This window comes from Protopterus annectens, chromosome 3.part0, assembly GCF_019279795.1.
Source record: "Protopterus annectens isolate FY-2018-M chromosome 3.part0, PAN1.0, whole genome shotgun sequence".
Lineage (NCBI taxonomy): Eukaryota > Metazoa > Chordata > Ceratodontiformes > Protopteridae > Protopterus > Protopterus annectens.
The window spans coordinates 1,713,596,747-1,713,623,043 of record NC_056731.1 but is presented as its reverse complement, the minus strand read 5'-3'; the positions used below and the strand labels follow the sequence as shown (position 1 = coordinate 1,713,623,043).

The 26,297-nt window shown below is 41.4% G+C and overlaps 1 protein-coding gene across 1 annotated transcript in view; it reads left to right on the top strand.

Moving 5' to 3' along the window:
- Positions 1-26,297, top strand: part of KIAA0319 (KIAA0319 ortholog) — a 2,335,945-nt gene that overhangs the window by 2,063,602 nt on the left and 246,046 nt on the right. Inside the window, exon 17 of the mRNA XM_044065978.1 lies at positions 14,955-15,174. Coding sequence (XP_043921913.1) covers positions 14,955-15,174 — 220 coding nt within the window. The remainder of the gene's footprint in view (positions 1-14,954; positions 15,175-26,297) is intronic.

Genomic DNA, 26,297 nt, shown 5'->3' with positions numbered 1-26,297 from the left:
ATTGGAAACTACTGATGTTCTGTAGTCCTATCTTGCCTTCATTCTTACACTTGGGATCGGAGCAGAACCTCTGCTCCGACTCGGCCATTCTCTAGCTCAAAAACTTTTGGTTGGCTCGTGGCTAGAAGGTATCCCATCATGCACCACTAACATAACCCAGATCTCGTTTACCACTCGTTCAGCTCAGACGTGATTCTTCTTGGCCGTGGCTAAGTGAAAATTTTCAATACCTTTTGACTAGTTATTGTTGACTAAAAATAATCCATTTTGATAGTTTAGAGTGTTTTCGCAGTCCGTGTTGGTTTTAGACTGTTTTCTGCATTGTTTATTGTGTGTACTGTTTGTACTTTGATTGGCCGTTCTTACATTGGCCTATTGTATCCCTGCATCGCTTCTCTTGTGCTGCTTGATTTTGTTACCTATTTTCCTTTCTGCTTGGGCTAGGCCCGTTTAAGTTAGAGGACCGAGTCCTTGGTTCTGTTGTTTGTCTCTTCCTGGGCTAGGCCCATTTAAATTAGAGGACCTAGTCCTCGGTTTATCTCTTCTTCTCTTCTTAGGGCTAGGCCTGTTTAAGTTAGAGGACCTTGTCCTCTGTTTGCGTGTTTGTCTCTGCTGTTGCTTTCCTGTTTGGAGATAGTTGTTGTCCATTTTTCTTAGTGATTATTTTACTATGTCCAAAGATACTAAGGATCATAAGCCTTCGGACTTCAAAAAGTGTACAAAATGTGCCCTGAAAATGTCCTTAACAGATGGGCACAATCTGTGTCTGTATTGTTTGGGGGCTATTCACCTCCAAGAGTCTTGCCTGTTTTGTCATGCATTTAGTCCCCATGTTCTTCAGGAGAGGAAGAACAAATATATTTTGAAAGGACCATTGAAGCATTCCTTTGAGGAGGAATTGGCATCTTCATCCTCCAGCTCTAAATCTCCTTCCTCTTCCAAGAAACACAAAGCAAAAGCTACAAAAGGTGGTCTCCCACCCATTCTGTGTTGTCGGAGCCGCCAGACAAAATTACCAAATTGACTACAACCTCGCTGGCTCCACTGGTCTCAGTGCTGACAGAGGCTTCCATTGTGGAACCATCAGTTTTGGCTCCAGGAGCTTCGGAGCCGATTACTGAGCCTGTATCTCGGAGCCGGTCAGATAAACTCTGACCGGTTTCCCAGACTCTTAGGTCGCCTATCTTCCAGCAATCTAGGTCCCCCACTCTATCTTCCAGGTCATGTAGGAGCCTTTCTGATGAGGACATCAGGAGAGTGTTGCGCAGACTGCTTCAGACTTCGGCTGTGGCAAATTTACTTTCGGCTCCATCCCATTCGGCTCCGGAGCCTAATGTGCCCTTACACCCTGTCGAGGTTCCTCCTCCGAGCCACTCTGGGCTGTCGGAGCCAGAGTTGTTGATGCCTTGGGTTGCGGAAAGGTCGGCTCCAGCTACCTCAGTTGGTCTCTCAGTTCCGATATCTGCTCCGACCCTGTCGGTGCTGTCCGTGGGGTATAGGGTCCTCAGTTCTCCGGTTGGGCCAGAGGGGAATGCTTCTAATCGAACTTCTTCGGTTCCGAGCCTATCTCTCGGTGCTTCGGCACGGGTGAGTTTGGACCCCACATCTGCCTCAGAGCCCATCTCCTTGGCGCCGAGGACCGCCTCTGCATCTTCGGAGCAGGGGGCATCCTCGGAGCAGATGAGGAGTGTGCTGTCCAGGTCTTCAGTTTCAACCAGACGTACCAACACTCTTCCCCCTAAAGCGCCGACTTCAGTCTCAGCTCCTTCTCTCTCCCAACACAGCAGAGACTCGCAGCCTCAGGAAACCTCCATGAGTGGTCCCAAGTCTTCTGAGGTCTCCCCAGAATACCTTTCTGAGGAGCCACCTAGGAAGAAAACTTGTAAGAGGAAACATGTTGACTCCCCTGATGAGTCCATTACATCAAACACTGACCTGGGGGACCCTTTTGTCAAAAGGGTCCCCCAGGTCATCCTCTGATGATATCTCATTTGCAGATATCCTTGAGATCCTGAAATAGAGAGGCGGCTGGCCCACCACATCCCCTTCTGATGAGGAGTCAGGGTATCTGAAGGCTTTTGGATCTCAACCATCCGCCTCTTAGGTGTGTCCACCTTTTGACAAGCTACTGGATCTAGTGAGTCGAAAGGTGTGGGAAACTCCTGATTCTGTGGAACCAGTTCCTAGAAGACCAAATAAATTTTTGTCAGCACCCCAGGACAAAGACTTTCTTACTAAGGGCATTCCAATAGATGCCATAGTGGTGGCAGCAGCCACCAAAAAGCAACTTGCCAAAACTTCCTTCACTGTCCATCCACCGAACAAGGAGTCTCGTATGATGGATAGGTAAGGGAAGCGTGTCTTTTTTTCAGTGGCTTTTACACTTAGATCGCTGAACTACCTGTCTCATTTCACAAGGCTCCAGAGAGATCTCTTAAAAGAGCTGGGAGAGACTCTGCAGGGTAATGTATCTGATGTGGTATCTCAGAAGGTTAACGCACATACCTTAAATTCTATTGTGAATTCCTTCATGAGGCTGATATCTTACACAGTTGATAGAGCGAGTAGGGCAGCAGGTTCAGGAGTCTCTCTTAGAAGACACTCCTGGATGTGCTTGTGTAACTTTGCAGAGGCCTTTAAGTCTACATTTACCAACGCCCCCTTTGACATATCCTCATTGTTTGGAACCAAGGTAAAGGACATACTCACCAGGTGCAAGCAGGAAGGAAAAACCCTGTCTGCCGTGGGAGTCTGTTTTTCCATTCCTTCTAGACCCTATCCCAAAGGGCAGAAGGGCGGCAAAATGTGGTTCAAGAAGTCGCAGAGGTTTTTTCAGGATGCACAAGGTGATTCCTTCTCCAGAGGCAGAGGTGGAGGAAATAATGGTAGACGCCACCCTAGAGGCAGAGGAGGCCCGCAGAACCAGGGAGACCGTAATTCCTTTCGTGGTCATCCCTATCAGCGCTCCTGAAAGGAGGCCTGACTGCACGTCTCTGGAGCCAATCAGGGGTCATATTTCTTTATACCCAGAAGCCTGGCATGATATCACTCAAGACAAGTGGGTATTAAAGATAATTACCAGAGGTTACCATATTCCCTTCTCTTCTCCACCCCCTCGGATTAGACGATTCCCAGATGTGCCACCCAATCACAGGGATTCAGCAACTCTAGAAATCCAAAAGTTGCTCGTAAAGAGAGTCATCCAATCCGTCCCCGCAGACCAAGTAGGATTAGGGACTTACTGCAGATTGTTTTTGGTGCCAAAAAGAACAGGGGACTTGAGACCCATCTTGGATCTCAGCAAATTGAACGAATCTGTACAGAAGTCCAAGTTCTGAATGGTCACCTTACAGTCGATACTCCAGTTGTTAGGGAAAGAAATTTGGATGTGCTTCATAGACCTCCAAGATGCATACTACCATATCAAAATGGACAGGGAATCAAGGAGTCACTTATGCTTCCGGCTGGGAACCAGTCATTATCAGTTTCGCTCCCTGCCCTTTGGTCTCACCACAACTCCCAGGGTGCTCACCAAATGCATGGCAGTGGTTATGGCTCACTTCAGACATCAGGGATTCCAAGTGTTTCCATACCTGGACGACTGGCTCCTGACTGCCATCACCAGGCATCTACTGTTACAGGCCAGGGATGCTACCATTTCAACTTGCCTGCAGTTAGGGATTACAATAAATTGGCAAAAATCTGCATTATTGCCCTCTCAGCATGTGAATTTTATTGGCACCGAAATAAACACCATCTCAGTGAGGGCTTACCTTACCATAGAAAGAATTCAGAATCTCAGGGAACAAGTTTTGAGCTTACTTCCTCTAAGGAAAGCAAAAGCAAAGATGGTGCTCAAGTTGTTAGGGATAATGGCTTCTACAATAACATTAGTTCCATTAGCCAGACTGCACATGAGAGTCCTGCAGTGGTTACTTTTTGCCCAATGGTCACTACAGTATCTACCTCTTTCTCACCCCATCCTGATAACAGATTTGTGCAAACAGGATCTGCACTGGTGGACCCAGACCAGCAATCTAAACACAGGCAGACCGTTTGTTCCTCCCCCCCATTGCCACTGTGACCATGGATGCCTCCCAGATGGGGGGGCATTATCTAGGGAGAACAGTCCAAGGCACGTGGCAGGAACATGAGGCTCATTTGCATATCAACATCTTGGAGATGAGAGCAGTGCTTCTGGCGTTGCAAGCACTTCACATCTTTCTCCCTCTAGGGATGATTTTGAACCACTCGGACAATATGTTGGTGGTGTGGTACATAAACAAACAAGGAGGGACCAAATCTTACCCCCTCTGCAGAAAAGTCCTTCGAGTGTGGCAGTGGGCAGTGTCTTCCCAGCACTTTCTGGTCGCAATGCACATCCCGGAGAAATTCAGCGTGATAGCCGACAGGCTCAGCAGGGCTATTCTGATGCCTCACGAGTGGTCTCTGAACACATACATTGCGGAACATATTTTTCACAAATGGGGTCAGCTTTGCTGCAATCTATTTGCCACCCCTCACAATACCAAATGCAGCAGCTACTTCACCCTGATTCCCCCGGAAGGGGAAACACCCAGAGATGCACTCGTTCATGATTGGCCCTCGGGACTTCTCTAGGCCTTCCAACCATTCCCCTCATATCGAAGGTAATTCAGAAAGCAATATCCTTGGGAAGCAAAATCATCCTAATTGCTCCTTACTGGCCTCAACAGATTTGGTTCCCCTTTCTCAGACCTCATGTAATGGACGAACCTTGGACTCTGGACCCAGTGCCAGATTTGCTGATGTACATGTCAGGGGTGTTCCATCCCTCTCTCCACACCCTCAATTTGACAGCTTGGCTGCTCCAATTCCATCCCTAGTCAGGCTTTATGACTTTTCTCCTGAGGTTGTACACATTCTGACATCCTCTCACAAACCTTCTACCAGAAAGATTTATAACAGTAAATGGAAAAGATTCTCCTTTTGGGCCCGTGAGAGAAACCTCGATCCTTACACAGCTCCCATTTCTGCCATTTTAGAGTTCCTTTCTCAGTTGTTCCACCAAGGTTCAGCAGCTGCCACTATTAAAGTTCAGCTGGCACCTATTTCCACCTTTCATGTGGCTAATGAACCTAACCTTATGGCTCATAGACTGTGTAGAGCCTTCCTTAAAGGGACCACCTTGTTAAGACCCCCAGTCATGGATCCGGTGGTGCCATGGGATTTGAACTTTGTTCTCCATAGACTTACGTCAAGCCCTTTCGAACCTTCAGCAACATGTGACCTTAAGTTCTTATCTTGGATAACTATATTTTTAGTGGCTATCACTTCTGCAAGAAGGGTCTCTGAACTGCAAGCTCTTTCCATTAAGCCCCTTCATTTGGTGTTTCACAAAGATAGGGTCTCCTTACGGACAAACCCTTCCTTTATTCCTAAGGTTTTTTCTCAGGCCAATATTAATCAGTCCATTGAATTACCTGTTTTCTTCCCTAATTTTTCTAACAAGGCAGAGTACAAATTTCACCAACTGGATGTGCATAGACAATTGCGTTTTTATCTGGACAGAACTAAAGATTTCAGAAGGTCAGATCAATTGTTTGTTTCCTTTTCAGATACAAGGAAGGGCCTTTCATTTTCTAAAGTCACATTATCTCACTGGATTTCCAGCTGCATTTCCTTTGTCTGTTCATCCAGTGACAAAGATCTTCCCGTCAAGGTAAAAGCTCATTATACCAGGTCTGTGTCTACCTTGGTAGCTTTTCAGGCTAAAATTCCAGTAGATAACATTTGTGCTGCAGCAACATGGGCTTCATTTCATACATTCATTACTCACTACAAATTGGATATGGCTTCCAGGAACAGGTCTTCCTTTGGTTCCACAGTACTCAGGAGCATTTTCCAATGAGCCACCCAAGATGAAGGTGCTGGGGACGCTGACCCAAGTGTAAGAATGAAGGCGAGATAGGACTACAGAACATAAAGAAGTTATGTACTTACCATAACATTCGATGTTTGTAGTCCATCTCACCCTTCATTCTTATAAACCCACCCTCCTGCCCCTTCCTTGAGGACCTGGGGTAGAGTGTCTACTGCCTTTTTGTTATGTTTGGTCCTTTCGACATGGTTTGTTCTTTGTCTCTGTATGTTTCTCCTTGCAGCAAACAAGATATGGGTTATGTTAGTGGTGCATGATGGGATACCTCCTAGCCACGAGCCAACCAGAAGTTTTTGAGCTAGAGAATGACCGAGTTGGAGCCGAGGTTCGGCTCCAATCCCAAGTGTAAGAATGAAGGGCAAGATGGACTACAAACATTGAACGTTATGGTAAGTACATAACTTCTTTTTTTATATTTTAACCATTTTGCTCATTATTAAATATTTTTTATTAATTTACATTGATTTGAGAGTGCTTATGCTTGCTTTGATAACTTCCTGCGTCACTCCAAAAGCCTGGCTGCTTAGGTCATTTGCTATCATTTACTTTAATATCTAATTTCCATAATTGGACACCCCTTTAAAGGGTATGAGGACACTCTGATTGGTGGCAGCATTACCATATTATTTTGGGTAAGGGACACAGCTGGAAATCTATGTCAGACTTTCCCAGAAGTGTTTGGATGTGTGATATTTAATCTGTTTAAATGTGAGTGTATCAGAGATCTTAAACTGGGACACATTGCTCTGGAGTGTGTAATAAGGAGTTATATTTGGGGTGGACAGAAGAATACAGTCAAGTCCCAGGTTATAGAGTGTGTCCCTGTTGTGCTCTTAGGGCAAAATTGTGGAATATTACTCCTGTTTAAGTGACAGTCTCACATTGGAGTCACTAGTGAGGATTGAAACTCCTTAGTTACTGATCCAGGATAGTGAGAAACATTACACTATTGTTAACAGTTCGGTGGGGTATTGTCCGGATGCCACATTATGTGTTGGCATTTCAGTGGGATATTATCTGTACATCACAGGATGTATAAAATGTAAACATCTATACAGATACATCAGATGAAACAGTACACTAGCTACATTCTAAATATGAGTATAGCTTTAAAAGGGGGGGTTTAAAAGGGAATTAAGAATGAGAGAACAAAACGGGGGTAAGTAGGTGAGATGAGATGAGGGTATCTGAGTAATGATTACAGAGATGAGAAAGTTCTGAGGGTATATTTATTTTATATTGGATTATTGGACAACTGCTGGTAGAGAGAAAATGTTTGTTAGAAATAACAGCATGAGTAAGGAAGTTTGTATCCTGAATCCAGTGGATAGCCAACTGGCTCATAGACAGGACCCAGGAAGTTAGAATTGGGGAATCCACCTCTACAAAGAGGCCAGTCACAACTGGAGTCCCTCAGGGATCAGTCTTTGGACTACTCCTTTTTGGCATTTACTTCTCAGAAGTCAAGGCAATGTCAGTGATCTCTGGCTGACTAAATTTGCAGATGATTGCAAATTAGGAGCTGCCACTGAATCTCACACTGAAGCAAATGTTCTCCAGGAGGTGCAGACACAGACAAACAACTGGTGTCAGTGCCATGGACTAAAACTAAATGCCAAGAAGTGTATAATAGTACCCTTTGGGAAGTCATCTATCCCTGGTAACTATCATATTGACAACATACCCCTTAGAGTTCACCCAGTAGTCAGAGACTTGAAGCACAAGCAGATAGCAATCTAGCCCTTGACCATCATGTGTCTACAGTGGCAAGGAAGTCATTCTACGTTGCACAACTTATAAACAAAGGTATGGCATCTGAGTCCAAGGAAGTCATTGTTCCACTGTTTTCGGCATTCATCAGACCTATCATTGAGTACAGTGCCCCTTTGGTATGTACCTAACCAGGCATATCCAACAATTAGAATGTCTACAGAGGTTCCTCACGAAAAGAGTACAAGGCATAAGTAAAATGTCCTATGCAGACTGCCTCAAGGCACTATCCCTGTATTCTGTCTCCTACAGGCTTTTGAGGGGAGATCTATACTTGGCATACAGTGCATTGTCAGACCCCACTCTGATGTACCTCCTGCATATCTACAAAACAAACGGCACCAGAATTACCTGTTCTAAAGACTTAAACCTTGCCTGTGATATAAATAGGACTTGCTGGAGAGATAGGTATGTATCCCAGAGACTGCTGTGTCTATGGAACAGGCTCCCCATCCATGTGAAGCAGAGTTCCTCCCTAACCCAATTCAAGTACAACTTGGACAATTGGATGGGAAACTCGAAATTCATCCCTGGTTTGGCATCTATGTCTCTAATGGACACAGGTAACCTGTAAATGGTTCATCTCCCAGGCCCATGCCTACACTTATCAAGGGTATCAGAACTTGTCAGAGATTTGGGATGCATGTCTAGGCTTAAAAAGCCCTTGTGGTTGTTAGCCTAGTGAACACCTATGAACCTATGAAACTCCATACTGTTTTTCGCCGTATTTTTCTTGTGTTCTTTCTTTATAAGTTCTAAGAATCTCGTGTTCCCAGCATATTAAATCTGAACTGAAAAGATATCCAAAACCAATAAACAGAAGGTCTGCAGGAACACACATACACACACACACACAGACATATACACATAGAGACATACACTCAGAATCACCAGTCCTGGCTAAGTATCACAAAGTTTAATCAACAAATTTAGCGTTTTTGTTCCATCAATGTAAGGAACTTTTTCAAAATTAAAAGTTATGTCATCTGCTCTGTTTTAAAAACACTTCCTGTGCATACATAATTAGTCATTTATACAAGATCCTTAGTTAAATAAAAAAAATGAAATCCATATATTAAAAATACTTAAAGCAGTCATTTTAATAAATATGAATTATAACACTTGAAATATGAAGGGATTTAAAAGTTTTGCTAAATTAGTTTGTGAATGAGACATACATATAACATTGTGTTGAATATGTATGGATGAACTCAAAAATATTTTCTCCCAATACATTAGAAATGTTAAAGGGTTTAAAATGTTTAATATTTATTTAAATTAAGTGCAACTATCTTTAGAAAGAAAAGGCTGTGCGACTGTTTTATATGGGGGGGGGGGGGGGTAGACTGTCCAGCTAAATGCAGGTAGTATGTCCCAAGAAGTGTTAACTGCAACAGTGAAACTACTCAAACATCTGCAATTATGATAAGTTCTTAACACAAATGTACTATCTGACACATACATTTGTACATTTGTAGTGTTGAACTGATTAGCCTTATTATTGCTAAAGTTTGTTTTTCAACACCAAAGGACATAGCATTGTTATGTTATCTTTATCTTTTCTAGTTATTTGTATAAATAACAGTTTCAGCAATAAATCATCCAGAAATAGTATGTCGTTGTTCAGGATATCTAGTTGTGTTCTTATTTTTACTATTAAATGCATGTATGTCTCTTGATCACTCAGTAGGTATTGTTTTTCTATTTTGCAGATTCTTCTTTGGGTTTTTGGCAGTTCTTTTCCATTTTCTGTTGGTAGTCAGTAGATAATTCATGGTGTTTAGTGTGTCATTTCTCTTGCTTGAGCCATGTCATACATCTATATTATATAATTATTTTTCCCATTTCACTTTTATTATGAGTTTTCAGGTCTTTAACATCAGCACACGGAAAAGAAGTAGTAGTAATTTTGGTTTACTGTGATTTGTTTCCATCACAGTTTTTTTAACCGCAGTTCATTTGTTTTATTATGCATTGTATCAGTTTCTTGCCATTATAATGTTTGACTGGCAAGAGCTACATAAAGCTAATATAACTATAATTTGTTTCAATCTAAGGAAGATTTGACAACAGTAAACTATTTTTAGTTTGTTTGTTTTGTTGCTTAGAATTAGGAACATCAAATCAGTGGTAATGCTTGTGAATAAATCACAAGTAGTGTGCTTGGCTGTCTGACACAGAGAGATGGAACCCTTAGTGATACATGGAGAAATAGGTTCTGTTAGTGACCACAACACTGGAAAAGCCAGAAGGTAGGTGGAGGCCATGACTAGCTCACCTGTCCAAGGAGTGGGGAGGGTTACAACACTTGGGAGCACACAGACGGTGCAATTCCCGTAGACTGGGTAAATTACTGCTAATGCTTCCTAGGTTGGAAGTATGGCTGCTTTGAAGAAATACCCCTTGTAGAAGTGAGGAGACAGCATCAGCAGTCAGCCCTCTGTATGTCCCTCTCCAGCACTCTGCAGAGTGCATATAGGGCATAGAGAGTAAGTCCAAAAAACTGGATCACCACTGATGCTGCCTAACTAATGGTCTCCCCCCATACCTCTCAACCTCTTATAGCAAGAAATCTGGACAAAGCCATAAATAAAAGTAGGACAAACGCTCAAAAATAGGGACAGTTTTTAAATATTGCTCTTACAAACTTAGAAAGTTGACAGAATAACAGGCTTTGCATTGGCATGAATTTTCTGAAGGATAGGAAATCTGAAACTCAAATGTCTGTCATTATTTTCTAACCTCATTCTTTAATAATTTCCCAGTAATTTGCCAGAAAAAACCCAATTTTATGAAAAAGGACCAAAAATATGAGGACAAAATATGTACAGTTGAAAGGTATGTCTCTCCCAGTTGATACTCGCCCTGGTGATGGGAAATGAATGGGTCCATTGGTTGGGAGGAGATCTGATGATTGGCAAGTAGTGGGGGCAAAAAACAAGAGAGATTCACATGTAGTGGTAAAAATAGGAATTACGGTTTTATTTATCAATGTATCATTAGTATTTTCAAATTGCAGATGATAATGTATTATGCTTGTTTGCATGTAGTGAGGGCTTGTGAATTATCTGTTCCTAACAATATGTTTATAACCTGGCTGTATAAATCTTTAATATGTTTGTATTTATTGCATTCAGAGCAAATGAAAATGTTAAAATTTTCAAACATTATCTTACACTATCTGATCTTAAAAAGTAGAATTTCTTGTTTATGGTTCAAAATAGAACCATCTAGATCATATTAGAAAAAGTACAATCTTTATATGAGCATACAGGTAGCAAAAATAACCACAACCTGTAGTTTATACTGCCACCATTATAAAGCCAAGAAAGTATCACAAAACAGTGAACAAATAAAATGTTAACACCTGGTCACAGAGTTCATCTAAGAAGTGTAATTAAGAGCTCACAGATTACTCCATTCAAGAAGAACTCACCTAAACAATCTAAAGAAGGAAACCTTCATTGTAAGTAAAACTTGCCATCAAAGCAGGTTACAGTAATAAGGGTTTCTTCAATCGCATGCAAAACAAACAAAAGGGATGTACAAGAATATAACAGCAACAAATGTAGCTAACACACTAACATATAGAGTTGGAGAAAATTTGGGGTCACAGAGGAGAACTCCATTCGCTGTTTCTCCCATGAACATGATTCCACTTGAAATTGCATCTGAAATGGTCACTTGTTCACTCAGTAAAATCATAAACACTGGTTTCATGGGACCAGATGAAGTACAAGTAAGCCTAATTTGTCCCATCAAAAATAATGGCAGCCAGATAGGCAATATGTCTAGCTGTTTACTTATTTATGTATGTTTGTTTACTTATGTAGTGTTCTGATCTATGTGGCCCAATGTTAAAGTACTGACAATATTGCAAAACCATTTTGTTGAAAGCTACCTTCATCAAATCTAGAATATGTACCCTTCTCCACAGTTGTGCACTTGTAGAATTAGTATATATATATATATATATATAAGTCATGGAGGTGTGGGGGACTCCCTCATAGTGGATTATGCAGGGGAGACTGCCCCCTGCCCACCCCCATAAAAAGCTTGCCTAGGTGTTCACTTCAAGTTTGCTATGGGGAAACCCTCAGTCAGTCATCATGACCCCCAAATGGCTTAGTATATCCCTTTATGCACATCTTTAATAGAGCATTAAAACTAGCTGCATTCCTTGATATCTGTAAACAGACTACTGTGGTTCCAATTCAAAAGAGAGGCACTTCCAATTGCAATAATTACAGTCAGATGAACGTGATATACATATTGTGCAAGGTGATGTAGGGAATCATCATGGAATTTGCTCAGATAAACAAGGGAAGCCTCCTTCTCCAAGAACTAAAAACCTATGTGTTTTTGTCAAGTAGTTCTTGCATGTTTAAACTCATACTTTTTTGAGTGTGATACCACTTGCTTGGATGAAGGTTTTTCTGTCTATGCATATTACTGTTCAACACTGTACTGCATGATAAAATCATAAATAAACTCAGAGACCTGAAGGAAAATGAAGTTGTAATAACTAGGGTCCATGACAGACTACATGGACATATACAAAATGTGAGGATAGGAAGAATCTTAGGGTAATAGGGAAGTACTAAGCTAGCTGTCCTTGTGGGCCATTTCAAGCCTAGCCAATTTCTCTTTTTGTGCTTGAATTAACCTATCCCATTTAGTTAGAGATTGGCCTTACCTACCCCATGGTAAATAATTATATAGCCCAATAATTATAATCATACTAATTATTTATCAGTCAGCAGTGGTGTCCCTTAAGGTTCCGTCCTAGAGCTACTTCTTTTTGGCATCTTTTGTTAGATGTCAGAACTGACTCCATTGTCTAACTTATGAAGTATGCAGATGAGTGCAAGCTTGATGGCATTATTCTTTAACTCTGGTGACATTACATCCCTTCAGCAGCACTTAACAATAGACGTGAGTGGTTTAGTAGGAATAACTTTGCATTCAGTGTCAAAAATGGAGCCTTCTGGCATTTGACTCTCCACTACCATCACCACCAGCTTTATACACTATTGATAGGCAACATCTTAAAGTCAACAAAATAGTAAAAAAAAAACTTGGGAGTCCTTGTAGATGCTAACCTTTTATTTAATACCATTGTAACCCCTGCTGCCCATAAAGCATAGGGAGTTGCTCACAGTATGCTGTTTTTGACAGCTATACGTGAGTTGTAAATGTTGTTTTTCTTTCGGCTTTTCCCAGTTAGGGGTCACTACAGCGGAACTCCGGTCCGCTAATGATTGGCAGTCGATTTTTATGGTGCTGAGGTGCCAGCCCGACGCCCAACCTTCAACTAAGTCATGCCCATTCACGCATGTCTTTTGAACGCCACACGACCGCGGGGAGGACATGCAGACTCCACACAGAAGGCACTCCAGCCGAGAATCGAACAGGAGAACCTCTTGCTGTGAGGCAACAACGCTACCTGAGATGTAAATATGAGGCTTTATACAGCTATTATCATACCAGTTATAGAGTACTTTATCTTGACCTGTAACCTATTCATACATCATCTGCAGTTGAATAAGGTAGAAGGAATTATCACAAAGAAAATCAAACAGATTCAAGACTTGTTTCATAGCGAAAGACCACAGCAACTTTCTTTCATCTCTGTAGCTTTTTAACTTCTCAAAGGAGGCCTATGCCTGAAATACAGAACATTAAAAGACCTTTTACTATTCGAAATTCTTAGCTTAGAATACCCCTCAGTGGCTTGCACACAAGAGGACACTGAGCCTGCATAAAAATTAATATCAGCTATACCATGGAACATGACAATTTCATAACTCTAAGATTCCCTTGCTTGTGGCATAAACACTCTATCCTTTTTCACCCAATCTGGCTCCTCCAGTAATGGAACCACTAATCAAATTACGGTCACCTAGGTCATGGGCAGTGTTTCATCAATCTATGCCACAGAGCAAGGGCATTGCTGATTTACAGTTAAATTGATACACCACTGTAACAACACATTTCTTTGCGCACAAATATATATGATTTTAAAATTAACACGGTTATGAAAATCACATTGAACAGACTTTTCTAAATATTTAAATAAAGTAACAGTATCAGGTATAGCTTCAAAAGAAACAGGTCTAAAGCAGGCAGGTAAATAATTAATCAAGGCCTACCTAATATAAAATAAATATCAAAGAATAAGTTAATATTGCAGATATGTTACATTACTTCACACATTTCACATTATTTTGCAACTGTAAGATTTTAATAAACACTGTATAAGCATTGCCTCTGAGTAGTAATTTTTATAGGTTGTTTTAGTCAACCAGATAGCAAATTTGTGTACTGAATCCAGAGTCACCAATGAAATATGTAATATTATCATAAAGAAGAGAGTTTAACACTATACCAGATAGATAAAATCAGCTAAAATTCCATATGAAAAAGAGCAGCTGAACACCAGATGTGCTAGCCAGCTTGGTAACCGACTTTATGAATGCCTTACCCCTTCTTGTAGATCTTAGTTAAGTCATTTCAACAGTACCACAAATAATGGCTGTCACAGTCTCCAGGTCTTGAAAATATCATCACTCGTGAGCTCTACACATGTGAAGAATGCCTTAATGAAGTGGGTTTTAGCACCTTATAACATAAAGAAAGTGTATGTTTAGCTAAAAATGGATGTCAGATCATGTGCACTTACAACCCATAAACCTGTAGAAATTGAAAATTTCAAGAATCAAAATATGGCTTCAATCTGAACTTGTATGAAGTTGCCCATACAGACCTTTGGATAAAAGAAATTGCATAGTGGTAGAGAGAGAGAGAGTTTGAACTTACCAAGTAGGCCAGAGGAACAAGACAGTGTATTCAGTCATTTATTTCATCTTTGTAAGGAGTGAATTCCTTTGTTTTAATACAGGCAGCAGTACTGTTTAAGTTCAGTACATAGCAAAATTGCATTTTATTATATTTTATTTAAGCTTTCTAAGAGTGACCATTTTCCTTTAAAATAATAACTTATAGTATTGACTTCGCCAGCCATTGTATCATCTAATTCTGTGTGCCTATTGTCTTTACACCTTTGGATGGTCCCTTAGTTTTTATTATCTCTAGTTTACACAAAAGAAATATATTGTGCAGCTGAAATAACATGCATAAGTATGCTGTATTGAACTGGTTGGCATCACAGATGCTATGCAAGAAGATAGTAACAGCAGATCATTTTAAATAGTTTTGTGCATTTAGTTCTGGGCACGTTCTAGAGAGCAATATATAAAATCAACATTATGCAAAGATGTTTTGTGCAAATGATCTTTATAACCTATGTTGTAATTTGCACTTCTGTATGTTGTTTACACTTCATTTTATTTTCTTTGAAGTTTGTCATCTTAAGTGTTCTGACCATGGACGCTGTGATCCCATCACCAAACGCTGCCTTTGCTATCCATTTTGGATGGAGAACCTGATTCAGCTTTACTTTTATGATGCTGAAAGTAACTGTGGTGAGTACTGATAATATATTCAATTTTGTGTTGCTTTGTTTTAGTGTAAGACATCTGGTTTATCAAAACATAAACCGAATAAACTTACTTTACAGCAGGTCATCAACATCAGTTTTAAGTTCTACTGCTGATACAAATGAGGGAGCAAGGGTAGAATTACAACAGTAATACTGGCCTGTACTGTCCCAGTGGCTTGATCTGGGCTACAGAACAATCCTGGATTGTCAAGGGCATGGAAAAGGTGTGAAAGAGACTTAAGCATTCAAGGGTGTAATGGAGGGAGAGAGAAAGAGAGAGACGTATGCTTCACATAGTGTGCTGTTGCCTTTGACAACAGTATCTTATGGTATCTTATGAGCTGTTGGGTGCTGTAGGGTTTTATATAGTATTACAGAAAATATCAGCCACTTGCTTTATGTGGTGTCTCAGTTCTGCTGATGTTTGTGCAACATGAGCATTTAGAGTTGCAGAAAGTGGGTATCATTAGGGGATAAATCCCTTTGGTCCACTGTTTTTATATCTAGGCAGTAGTGCCACCCCTCCCACTTAAAACAGAACAAACTGTAGTGCACTAGTATAGCACGCTACTCCCCTTTATCCATAGCTGCTACTATATAGACTTTCCACAACTGCCTGGTAATTATTGGATATTTTCACTTACTACTTTCACCCTATTTCATTCTAGTAGGTACTGACATTTGATTGTATTACACGTTTAAGTCATTATCTAAGCAGAAAGCCTTCTCTATTTCACTTTTGTAATTTTGTAGATGATTATGTTTTTAACTGCTTACTGCTACTGTGATGCCTAATTCTTTTAGTGTCATTGTACAATATACATCCTAAACTGTATTTGTTTTTATGTAAATGTTCCAAACATTTTTTGGAAATCGGAGAATAATTGCCAGGTTAAAGATTAAGTGGAACATCATTGATTTAGAAAGTATGCTGATTATGCCTGCAAGAACCTGAGAGTTCAATTAGACTTTCTTTTTGCTTTCTCAGGACTTATCAGAAAATCAATAATTAAAGTCTACACAGCACTGTCTACTTGTTACAGACACTGCAGTCTGTTAATAAAAGAGGCTTGAGAATAACTGGCCAGTGGATTATTAACTCCCACCCTGAAATATGCCTGCCCAGTCATATCAGTGGTTTCATCAAGAGTTTTAAGGGTACTTCGGATAGCCCAGAATATATTTTGTCATTTATTTACAGCAGCTCAGTGAAGCCAACATCACTGTACCACCATGGCTGATGCAGCATGGCTCTTAGGCTCTTAGTGTAATTTCAAGTGAAAATATTACATTAAACCTTGATTTACAAAATAATTCCTCTTGATCAGGGCATACCTTTACGAGGGCATGTAAAACTAAAGTTATCAGTTGGAACACTTAGATCTAGTGTTCCTGCTGTAGACAGTCATACTATGCAGCATCATGTACTGTTGTATGATTCCAAGGCATCTCTGTTCTTGGACTGCAGATCTGGAAGTGTGTCTGTACAAAATAATATCCTTCTCCACTATGTCTGCATTCACAATTGGATTCAGAAAGTTGCTGCCAGAAGTCTCACAGTATTTCTTGGAAGGAATTGTCTTCTCTAGTTATTTATTTTTGCAAAAGTTGAAAAAAAAGCAAATAAAAAGTAGCTCATTTGGTATGTATCTGTCATGAAAAGTGGAGAAATACATGCGATATGAACAAAAAAGGTGGAAATTCTGCAGCTGTTAGCATACGGCATGGTTGTGAATATGTTCAATGAGTATGAAGATGAGAAAATCTTAGATGCAACTCCCTTTGGTGCAACACTAGAGTTTTCACTGAATATAATTTTGTTGGAGCTGCAAAAGCTAATGACTACATTGAGTGGTTTTCTGCAGAAAATGAATCATGAAGGATAAACTGTTGCGAGGCTTTGTTTGCAGGCTAGCACCATTTTGTTCTTGGTTTAATTTCTCTTTGTGTTTGGGGTTTCTAACACCATGATGGAATTTTTAAGTCTGGGTATGATTAGGGGTCATAAAATTAGTATTGTTAAAGTCTTTGATGTTAAGCAAAAGTAGTAGTAGCACCTACAATATGCTCAAAATTGCTTCCTTCTGCAGTTCATATGGGGTTACATGTATTGGTAATATATTTAAGTACACTTGTAAATTATTTTGTATTAGTCTTGTTGCTACTACTGCTGCTGCAACTGTTTGAGTATATTTCTTCCACATTGCTCGTATTTCTGCTTGCAAATCCTGGTATTTTATGACTGTCTCTCTCTGTACATGTTACACACTGTAATCACTGGGTAGCAATTTCAATAATCAATGCTAATTGTCTTTTATCATTGGCTGCTATATCCATTTTTCTTGCATCTATTTTTGAACTGTTGGTAATGGGTGATCCCACATGATATAAACGTCATCATTCTGTGTAATACTTTTTGGTTCATGTTTCCAATACTTCTCAGCTACTTCTGTATTGTAGTGTTTGCTTAATCCCCAGTGCAACAGTCTTGTCACATTATTGTGCCTTTCAGTATATAGACCCTCTGACATGAATGTATCACATCCAGCAATGACATGTGCAATTGTTCCCAGTTCTGTTTTAAGATCCTGCATTTGTCTTTACTCACACTTCCCAGTTCTGTTTTAAGATCCTGCATTTGTCTTTACTCACACTTTTTCAATGGATTTTGTAAACCAACCTTGAACATAGTCCACTGCCATGGGCTGCCATTATTAGCTTTTTAATCTGATGATGTCTCTTTCATTCCTCCTCATGAATGGGTTATGAATCCGTCCTTGGATCCGACTCGACCACATTTCTTAAGACTAGGTTCCAAATCTCGAGTACCTCCCACTACCCACAATGCCCTACACTCTAACCAACCTCCTCAGATCTTGTTAGCTGCCAGTGGAATCAGATATGGTTGCCTGACTCTCGAGCGTTTTCTGTAGTTTCTTGGATATCTTCTTCACAAATAATTTTATTTATTTATTTATTTATTTTACATTTGTTGACTGGGCTAGTCTAGCTGGATACATGTCCATTTTCAGTAGAGGCCTGGGGAGAAAAGCTCCAAGAAATCATACATAGTTAAAACAGAAGTTATTACAGATATTATAAAACAGCAAGTATTACAAAAGCCAATTATAATAAACATTTTTTTTTCCCCCCCCCCCCCCCCACAGGTACATACAAATTGCAAAACACTTAGTGATTTCATGATCAGGTGCAAGATACATATATGTTGTATAATAGTATTTTAAAGAATACGTAAATGGAAGAAAAGAAAGGATGTAGGGTGAGGTATAGAGGATAGGAAAATAATTAGTCTGGGTTAGTACAGGAGCATAGCCAGTGTTTATTGAGGTATAGTTTTAGGTTCTTTTTAAAAAGTGAGAGAGAAGACTGAGAAGTGATTTCTGAGCCTAGTTTATTCCATATTTTTCCAACAGAGTTCGAGAATAAGGATTCACCTGCTGAGTTGTTGGGTTTAGTAGTATTGATCAGTAGTTTGTTTGAGGAGCGTAGATTTTTGAGATTATTATAAGGTGTAATTAGGGTAGAGAGTATTGGGGTGTTGCTAGGTTGATACAGGGTCTTATGGATTATTGTAAGCTGGTGAAGTTGGAGCTGGTTAAGTAGTTCTAGTCAGTTTAGATGTCGTAGATTTAGACAGTGATGGGTTCTAAAAGGAGAGCCTGTTGCAAATCTAGCAATATTGTTATAGGATGTTGCTAGTTTATTGAGGATGTTTTTAGAGAGATTAGTGTATATAGGAGGAGCATAGAGGAGAGTGGAGATTAGGTGAGTTCTGGCTATAGTGGTCCTAGCTTCTGGTGTAAGATAGGGTTTAATTCTGTAAAGGGATACTAGTTTTTTGTTAATTAATTTTATTGTGGTGTTTATATGAGTGTCAAAGTTAAGATTGTTGTCTATTGTTATTCCTAGCAGTTTAGTGGTTGGTTCAGGAGTGATAAGAGTACCGTTGTTAGAAGTGAGATTGAAATGGAAAGAGGTGGACTTTCGGGTTGGTGTAAAGAGTAGTAGTTTAGTTTTCTTGTGGTTTAAGAGGAGGCAGCAGTGTGAGAACCATTGTTCTACAGTGTTGAAAGCTCTTTGAGTAAGATTATGAAGTTCAGTTTGAGAGGAGGCTGAGCAGATTATGGTAGAGTCATCTGCATATTGAATACAGGTGGAGTAAGGAATAGCAGAACTCAGGTCATTAATATAAATGGAAAATAGGAGTGGGCCTAGTACTTGAGCCCTGTGGGACCCCAAGGGAGATAGAGAGGTGATTCGATAGTTTATTTTGCCAGAGTACAGCCTGCTAGCGGTTTTCAAGGTAGGATCTGAACCAGCTCATAGATAGAGGATCGAGTGAAAGAGAGTTCAGTGTATGGAGGAGTAGTTGGTGATGAACCATGTCAAAAGCTTTAGATAAGTCAATGAAAACTGCAGATGAGAGAAGATTTTTGTTGCGGTTATTGTTAATGCAGTTAGTGAATGACAGCAGAGCAGTGGTAGTACTGTGGGAAGGTCTGAAACCATGTTGACAGTTGGCAAGTAGGTTGTTCTGGAGAAGGTGGTTAAGAAGTTGTTTATGGATACACTTTTCCATAATTTTTGCAATAGGGGATAGTAAAGCTATAGGGCGAAATTTAGAGAAGTCATTGGAGTTCCCCCCTTTGTGTAGTGGGATGATATGAGAAATTTTCCAGATAGATGGGACAGTTACTTCACTTATAGATCTATTTGTCAGAATGGAGATGGGATAGGCAATGGCTTTAGCTCCTTTTTGCAAGAATTCTGCAGGCAGTTTATCGGCTGCGGGAGTATTAGGTTTTAACTTTTGGAGAAGGGAGGAAATGAAGGAAGTAGATACTGGTTGTAAGTGAAATAAAGGAGGTAGGTTTATAGAAGAGGTGGGCAGGTTAGAGGTATCAGGGGATAGGTGGCTAGCTAGAGTTTGGATGGCGTCTGTGAAGAAAGAGTTGAAGGCATTGGCTGTTTGTGTGGGATTGCCAGGGTTTGAGCCTTGTGGGTTGGGTAAGATTGATTGGCCTGGGAAAAGAAGATTGTTAATACTAGTCCAGAATTTTCTAGGATCCTTTTGAGTGGTTTGCTGTAAATGTAGATAAAAGTTCTTTCTGTCTAGTAGGATGGCTTTTTTTGTAATATTTCTATGTTCTCTAAAGGTTTGTCGGTCTGCTAGATTCTTAGTTGTACGCCATTTTGCCCAGGATTTGTTTCTAAGAAGGATTTTTGTTTAGTATTGTTGGTGAGCCAAGGCGGGCTTAGCTTTGGTTCTTATAGAGCGAGTTGGTGCATGGTGGTCAAGGATGGTTAAGAATGTTGAATTGAAGTATTCAACTGCTTCATTTAGAGGGAGAGATTTTAATGGTGACCAGTTACATTGTTTTAGTTCTGTTAGGAAAAGTTCTTGGTTAAATTGCTTTTTAGAACGTATTGTTCTGAAAGTGTTAGGGAATATTATGTTGGTTTTCTGTCTGATAATGTAAGTTAGAAAATGGTCACTTAGGTCGTCTGGAAGGGTTCCTGTTATGTAGGCTTGATGAGGGGTATTAGTAAGTATCCAATCCAGGGTACTTTCTTTGTTATGGAGTGTGTTAGTTCTGGTAGGGCAGTTTATATGTTGTGAGAATCCATATAGGTTGATATGGGTGGCAGGGGTTGTACTAGTACAGGAATTCCAATCAATATTAACGTCCCCAAGGACTATGGTTTCTTGAGGGAGATTAATAGAAAGCCAGTTAAGGATATACTCAAGTGTATTAATGTTATTTCCTGGGGGAAGATAAAGACAGGTGATATTTATGGCTTTGCATGTGTTGACCTGAAGTTTGGAGATAATTACTTCTGCTCTATTATCCAAAGGGAGGTTCAGTTTTATAGTGCTGACTTGTAGCTCTCCTTTATAAAGGATTGCTACCCCTCCTCCCTTTTTGGTAGTACGGTCAAGTCTGATTATATTATAACCAGGTGGGGTGATTTCATTGTCTTTAATGGTAGGTTTTAGCCATGTTTCTGATAAACATAGTATGTCAAATTGGTGAGTATGTAGGAGGGCATGAACTTGAGCAATTTTATTGCAAATACTACGTATATTAAGATGTGCTATAGAGAGTGAGTTGGGTTGTTGGGTAGGTGAAAGGGTCCTAGTTTTGTTATGGATACAGTTTGTAGTGGTAAGGGGAATGTTAGGGCCAGGGTTGGGATGAATGTCTCCATCCAGTAATGTCTGGGGAGGAGTAAAGTGTTTGGGCTGGAGTGGCTTAACATCATAATTAAGTAGTTTTCTAGTTTTTAAGTTGGTGAGCTTAATGTGTGCTAGTCTGTGATATTTCGCTAATAGGTAGCTAGGTTTAAAAATGAGGTTTAGGAAGTTTGGGGAGAAAGATAATGTTGGTGTTGATGTGTGTTTGTATGGTAAGGGAAGGTTAGAGTAGAGTGGTTGTTCATAGGAAGTAAGGAGATAGGTGGTGGCTAGTGGTGGAAGGAGTGAGACCCAGATTAATAGATGTAAATTGTGAGGGAAGATTGATATATACATTCTAAAGGTAGTGCGGTGAAAGAAAAATGGGAGGTTGGTATTAAAAGCAGTGAAGAGATAATAGTAAAGGTTGGGTAAATAAGCAGGGAAGGATGTGAGGTAGGTAGTAGAGGGTATGTTCAGAGAAAAAAGGGGGGTGGGAGAGTTAATGATTTTCCTGGTATGATAGGAGTAGGTAAAGAGGGGTGTGTCTTATAGAGGAACTAAATGTAGGAGCACTGGGGGTGGGTGGGAAATAAGTGTTCTTTTTCTTTATTTCCTTGATTTAAATTCCTCCCCTATCCTTTTTACAATGTGCATGGAGTTTTGTCTATCTCCCTTCCTTTATCTATGGTTTTCCCGCACTCTGGGTAGCATTTTCTTCCATTAGGCTCCCCTCTACTTCTCTTTCACTACAAAAAAAAATCTCTTTCCTTTTAGTGTTTTTCTGCCTGTCAGGTTTCTTCTGCGGTTTCCCTTTTTATGGTGTGTGAGTGTGTAAATTTGTTTCTTGGGTGATGGCTGACAAACTTTCTGGATTTAAACTGTGCTCGGAATGCGGACATAAGTTCCCACATTCTGATGCACATTCTTTATGTGTTTACTGCTTCGGTGCAGAGCATCTGCAGTCAGCCTGCTCTATTTGTGAAAGCTTTAATCCTAGAGCAATAGCCAACCGCAGAAACAAGTTAATTTTGGAGGGCCTTTTACCTGCTTGCTCTCTAGGGGCTCAGACCCCCTCTAAGAGCCATGTGGGAGCCACCGACTCCAAGAAGCGTCCTCTCAAGTTTTCAAGGGTGTCTTTGGAGCCACCTGCAAAGGTTGGGAGGCTCTGAATCTGACTTCCTGTGATCATGGGCCTACTTTGGTACTAGCGGATCTGTAGCTCTCTTCAGATCTGTCTGGATCTGTGGTTTTCACCAGCTCACCTGATACTACCACCCCCTCTTCTTCGGATCCTAAGACTTCAGATCCTACAGCAAGGGGCCGTACACCGGTGCTGGGGTTTCAGTCAATTCTGCTCCCTGGTCTACAGCAGACTCCCTCTAGACACTCCAGACCCCCCCTCCATGGCTTCCTGCAGGTCTTCTAGCATTCTTTCAGAGGCCAATGTGGACAGGATAATCAGGAAGATCCTCAAGACTCAGCTCCAACTGGTGGTCTTCTCGGCTGCATCCCCTATGGATTCTGCAAGTCTCTCCCGTCAAGTCCAGACTTCTTCTCTGATCTATTCTTCGGCTTAGGAATCACAGGGTCATGGCTGATCGAGGGATCCAGGGTCAAGTATACGGAGGCTGCCTTCCTCCACTTCGACAGTTGCTTTGACCTCCTTGGTTCCGTTGTCATCAAGTCATAGCGAGTCTGGGATCTGAGAGATCTCCATCGGGTCTGGGGAGAAGGGATCGGCTCCTACGTTGTTGGAGCCATCTCTTCCTTTCGGTGTTTCGGCACTGTACAGTTCAGGTCTGTTTCTACCAGGGACCCAGTGCTCGAGGATTCTGGCCTTCTCTTCGTCTGTAGCCTCGGCTGCAGTGGAGTTGGGGACAGAGTCTCCAGGTCCTTTGACATTCCTAGTAGTAGAAATGGCTTTCTCTACCCACAGGGATCTGGTCCCTTTGAGCCATTATCCATACCGCTGACTTCCTTTGGATCAGACACTTCAGCCTGTCATTCCTGTCCTGAGTCAGCCTGTCTGGACTGGTCTCCAGACACTTCCCCCTCGGAGTCAATCAGCGAGGATACAGACTTTGATGAAGAGGAGGGATCCCACAATTTATCACCGGAGGACATCTCCTTTGGAGATATTTTAGAGATTCTGCAGCAGAGATGTGCTTGGTCAGCCCAACCTCCCTCCTATGAGAAGTCCATATTTCTGGAGGCTTTCGGGATGGGCCCATATACATACTGGGTGGTTCTCCCAGGGGACGGGTTAGTGGATTTGGTGTCCAGCCAGGCCTGGAAGGAGCCGGACTCAGTCGGGCCAATTCCTAAGCACACTGATAAATTTTTGTCTCCCCCCAAAGACAAACCTTATTGGAGTAGAGGTATTACAGTGGATGCCATGGTTGTGGCAGCAGCCACCAGAAATGAGCTAGCAGTGCACAGCTCCACTGTCCATCCACCGAACAGGGAGTCCAGAGTGATGGACAGGTTTAGGAAGTGGGTTTACACCTTGGCCACCTTCTCACTGAGGGCATTGAACTACCTGGCACATTTTACCCACTTGCAGAGGGATCTGGTGAAAGAGATTTCATACTCTCTGGCAGAGACCATGTCACCAGAGGACTTCAGGAAAGTCTCCTCCCAAATGGCTACTCTTTCATCCTTGTCCAGCTCATTCATGAGGCTAATTTCTCATTCCATGGAAGGCACCTCTCGGGCAGCTGGCTCAGACATTGCTATTTGGAGACATGCCTGGATGAGGCTTTGTGATTTTGCAGAGCCCTTTAAGGCATTCTTTGTTAACACCCCCTTCAATGGATACTGACTCTTCAGTCCATTGGTCAAAGAGATCCAAACCAGCAGAGAACAAGAGGGGAAGACTCCATAGTGCACCTTTGCTAGAAATCAGTGCAGTGGAAGGAAAACTTGGTTCCATAAATTCCAGGGGTCTTCTCAAGATCAACATGGGGACTCTTCCTCTAGGGGCAGAGGAGGAAGTTTCAATGGGAGATGCTGCCCCAGAGGCAGAGAGTTTCCACAGAATCAGGCCTTCAGGGACCCTTTCTCTGATAGGCCCTTTCAGAGCTGCTGAAGCACTGCCTGACTGCTCATGTCTGGAGGCAGTCAGGGGTCAGTTCTGTTTACACCCTACCACCTGGACCGATATAACACAGAACACGTAGGTGCTAGAGATTATATCCAGAGGCAACACTATCCACTTTCAAAGTTCTTCTCCGGAGAGGTCAAAGGGGCTCCCTGATGTTCCACCCAGTCAGAGGGAGTTTGCAGCAACAGAAATTGTAAGCCTAATGCAAAAAAGAGTCATCCAAGAGCAGATCCATTCTGACCCCTTATGACTGGTCCCTCAATCAGTCAGTAGCAGACTTTTGATCTTCAGCCATTGGGGACAACCTTGCTGCAACCTATTTGGATCTCCCCAGAAAAACAAATGCAGAACTACTTCACTCTGATCCCCCCTCTGGGGGAGTCCACAAGGGATGCACTGGTTCACGATTGGCCCCACAGTCTACTCTGTGCTTATCCACCACTGCCTTTGATTACAACGTTTGTCCAGAAACCAAAGCATCTGAAGTCCTCTGTAATCCTCACTGCCCCCTTCTGGCTTCATCAGATTTGGTTCCCCTTCCTCTGGTCTCACCTGAAGTATCCTCTATAGATTCTGGAACCCAAACAGGATCTCCTTTCTCACCCCATAGACGGTTATCACCCCAATCTGATGTCTCTCAAATTGAACGCTTGGTTTCTCCACTTCCAGTGATCATTTGAAGGTCCAGACTTGCTTCCCCAGCTTGAGACATTATTTTACCCTCTCAAAAAGTAGCTACTAAGGACGTTTATGGTAGCAGATAGAAGATGTTTGTATTCTGGGCTTCCAAAGAAAACATTGATCCTTTTTTGACACCTATTTCTGATTTTTCTGCATTTCCTTGCATCTCTTTTCAAAGGAGGAGCTAGTTTCTCCACCATCAAACTCCAGTTAGCGTCTATCTCTAACTTTCATTCTGGCAATGTTCTCAGTTGCCCTTCAGCTTCCAAACTATGCAAGGCCTTCTTGAAAGGGGTCTTTCTCCTCAGGCCTCTGGTAAAGGATCCCTCTCCACCATGAGATCTTACTGTGGTTTTCCAGAGCTGAACTCAAAAAAATCAGTAGGTGACTGTGACCTAAAGTCACTTTTATGGAAAACAGTTCTGCTCATTGCCATCACCTCAGCTAAGAGAATATTGGAAATTCAAGCCTTATCCTCTAAGCCGCCTTACATAATTTTCCACAAGGATAGTCTCCCTTCATACAAACCCTTCTTTTATGCCCAAGGTAGCTGCAGAGGCCAATCTTAACCAGGGTGTCCAACGACCAGTCTTTTTCACTAATTTCTCTAATGATGGAGAACGATTGTTGCATTCATTAGATGCTCACAGACAGTTAATTTTTTTACTTGCACAAGACTAAGCCCTTTCTAAAGTCAGATCACTTATATGTTTCCTTCTCTGCTAGCCATCTAGGTCAGGCAATTTCAAAGGTTACTCTCGCCAAGTGGATTACAGACTGTATATCCTTCATTTATGACAAAAATGGGTTGCAACTACCTCATCCTCCTAAGGCCCACTCCACCAGGTCCATGTCCACCTCACCTGCCTTTTCTTCCAGTGCCTTGTTAGATGATATCTGTGCTACAGCAACGTGGTCTAAGGCTCACACATTTGTATCACATTATAAATTGGATCTTGCTTCCCAGAGAAGGGTTTCATTTGGTTCGCCTATGCTCTGGCATATCCTCCCTTGTGACCACCCAGGAGTTGTATAGCTGGGAACTCTATCCATTCGTGAGAAGGAATGAAAGAGACCACATGAGATTTATTTATGTACTTACCATAACTTGGTATCTCTGTTG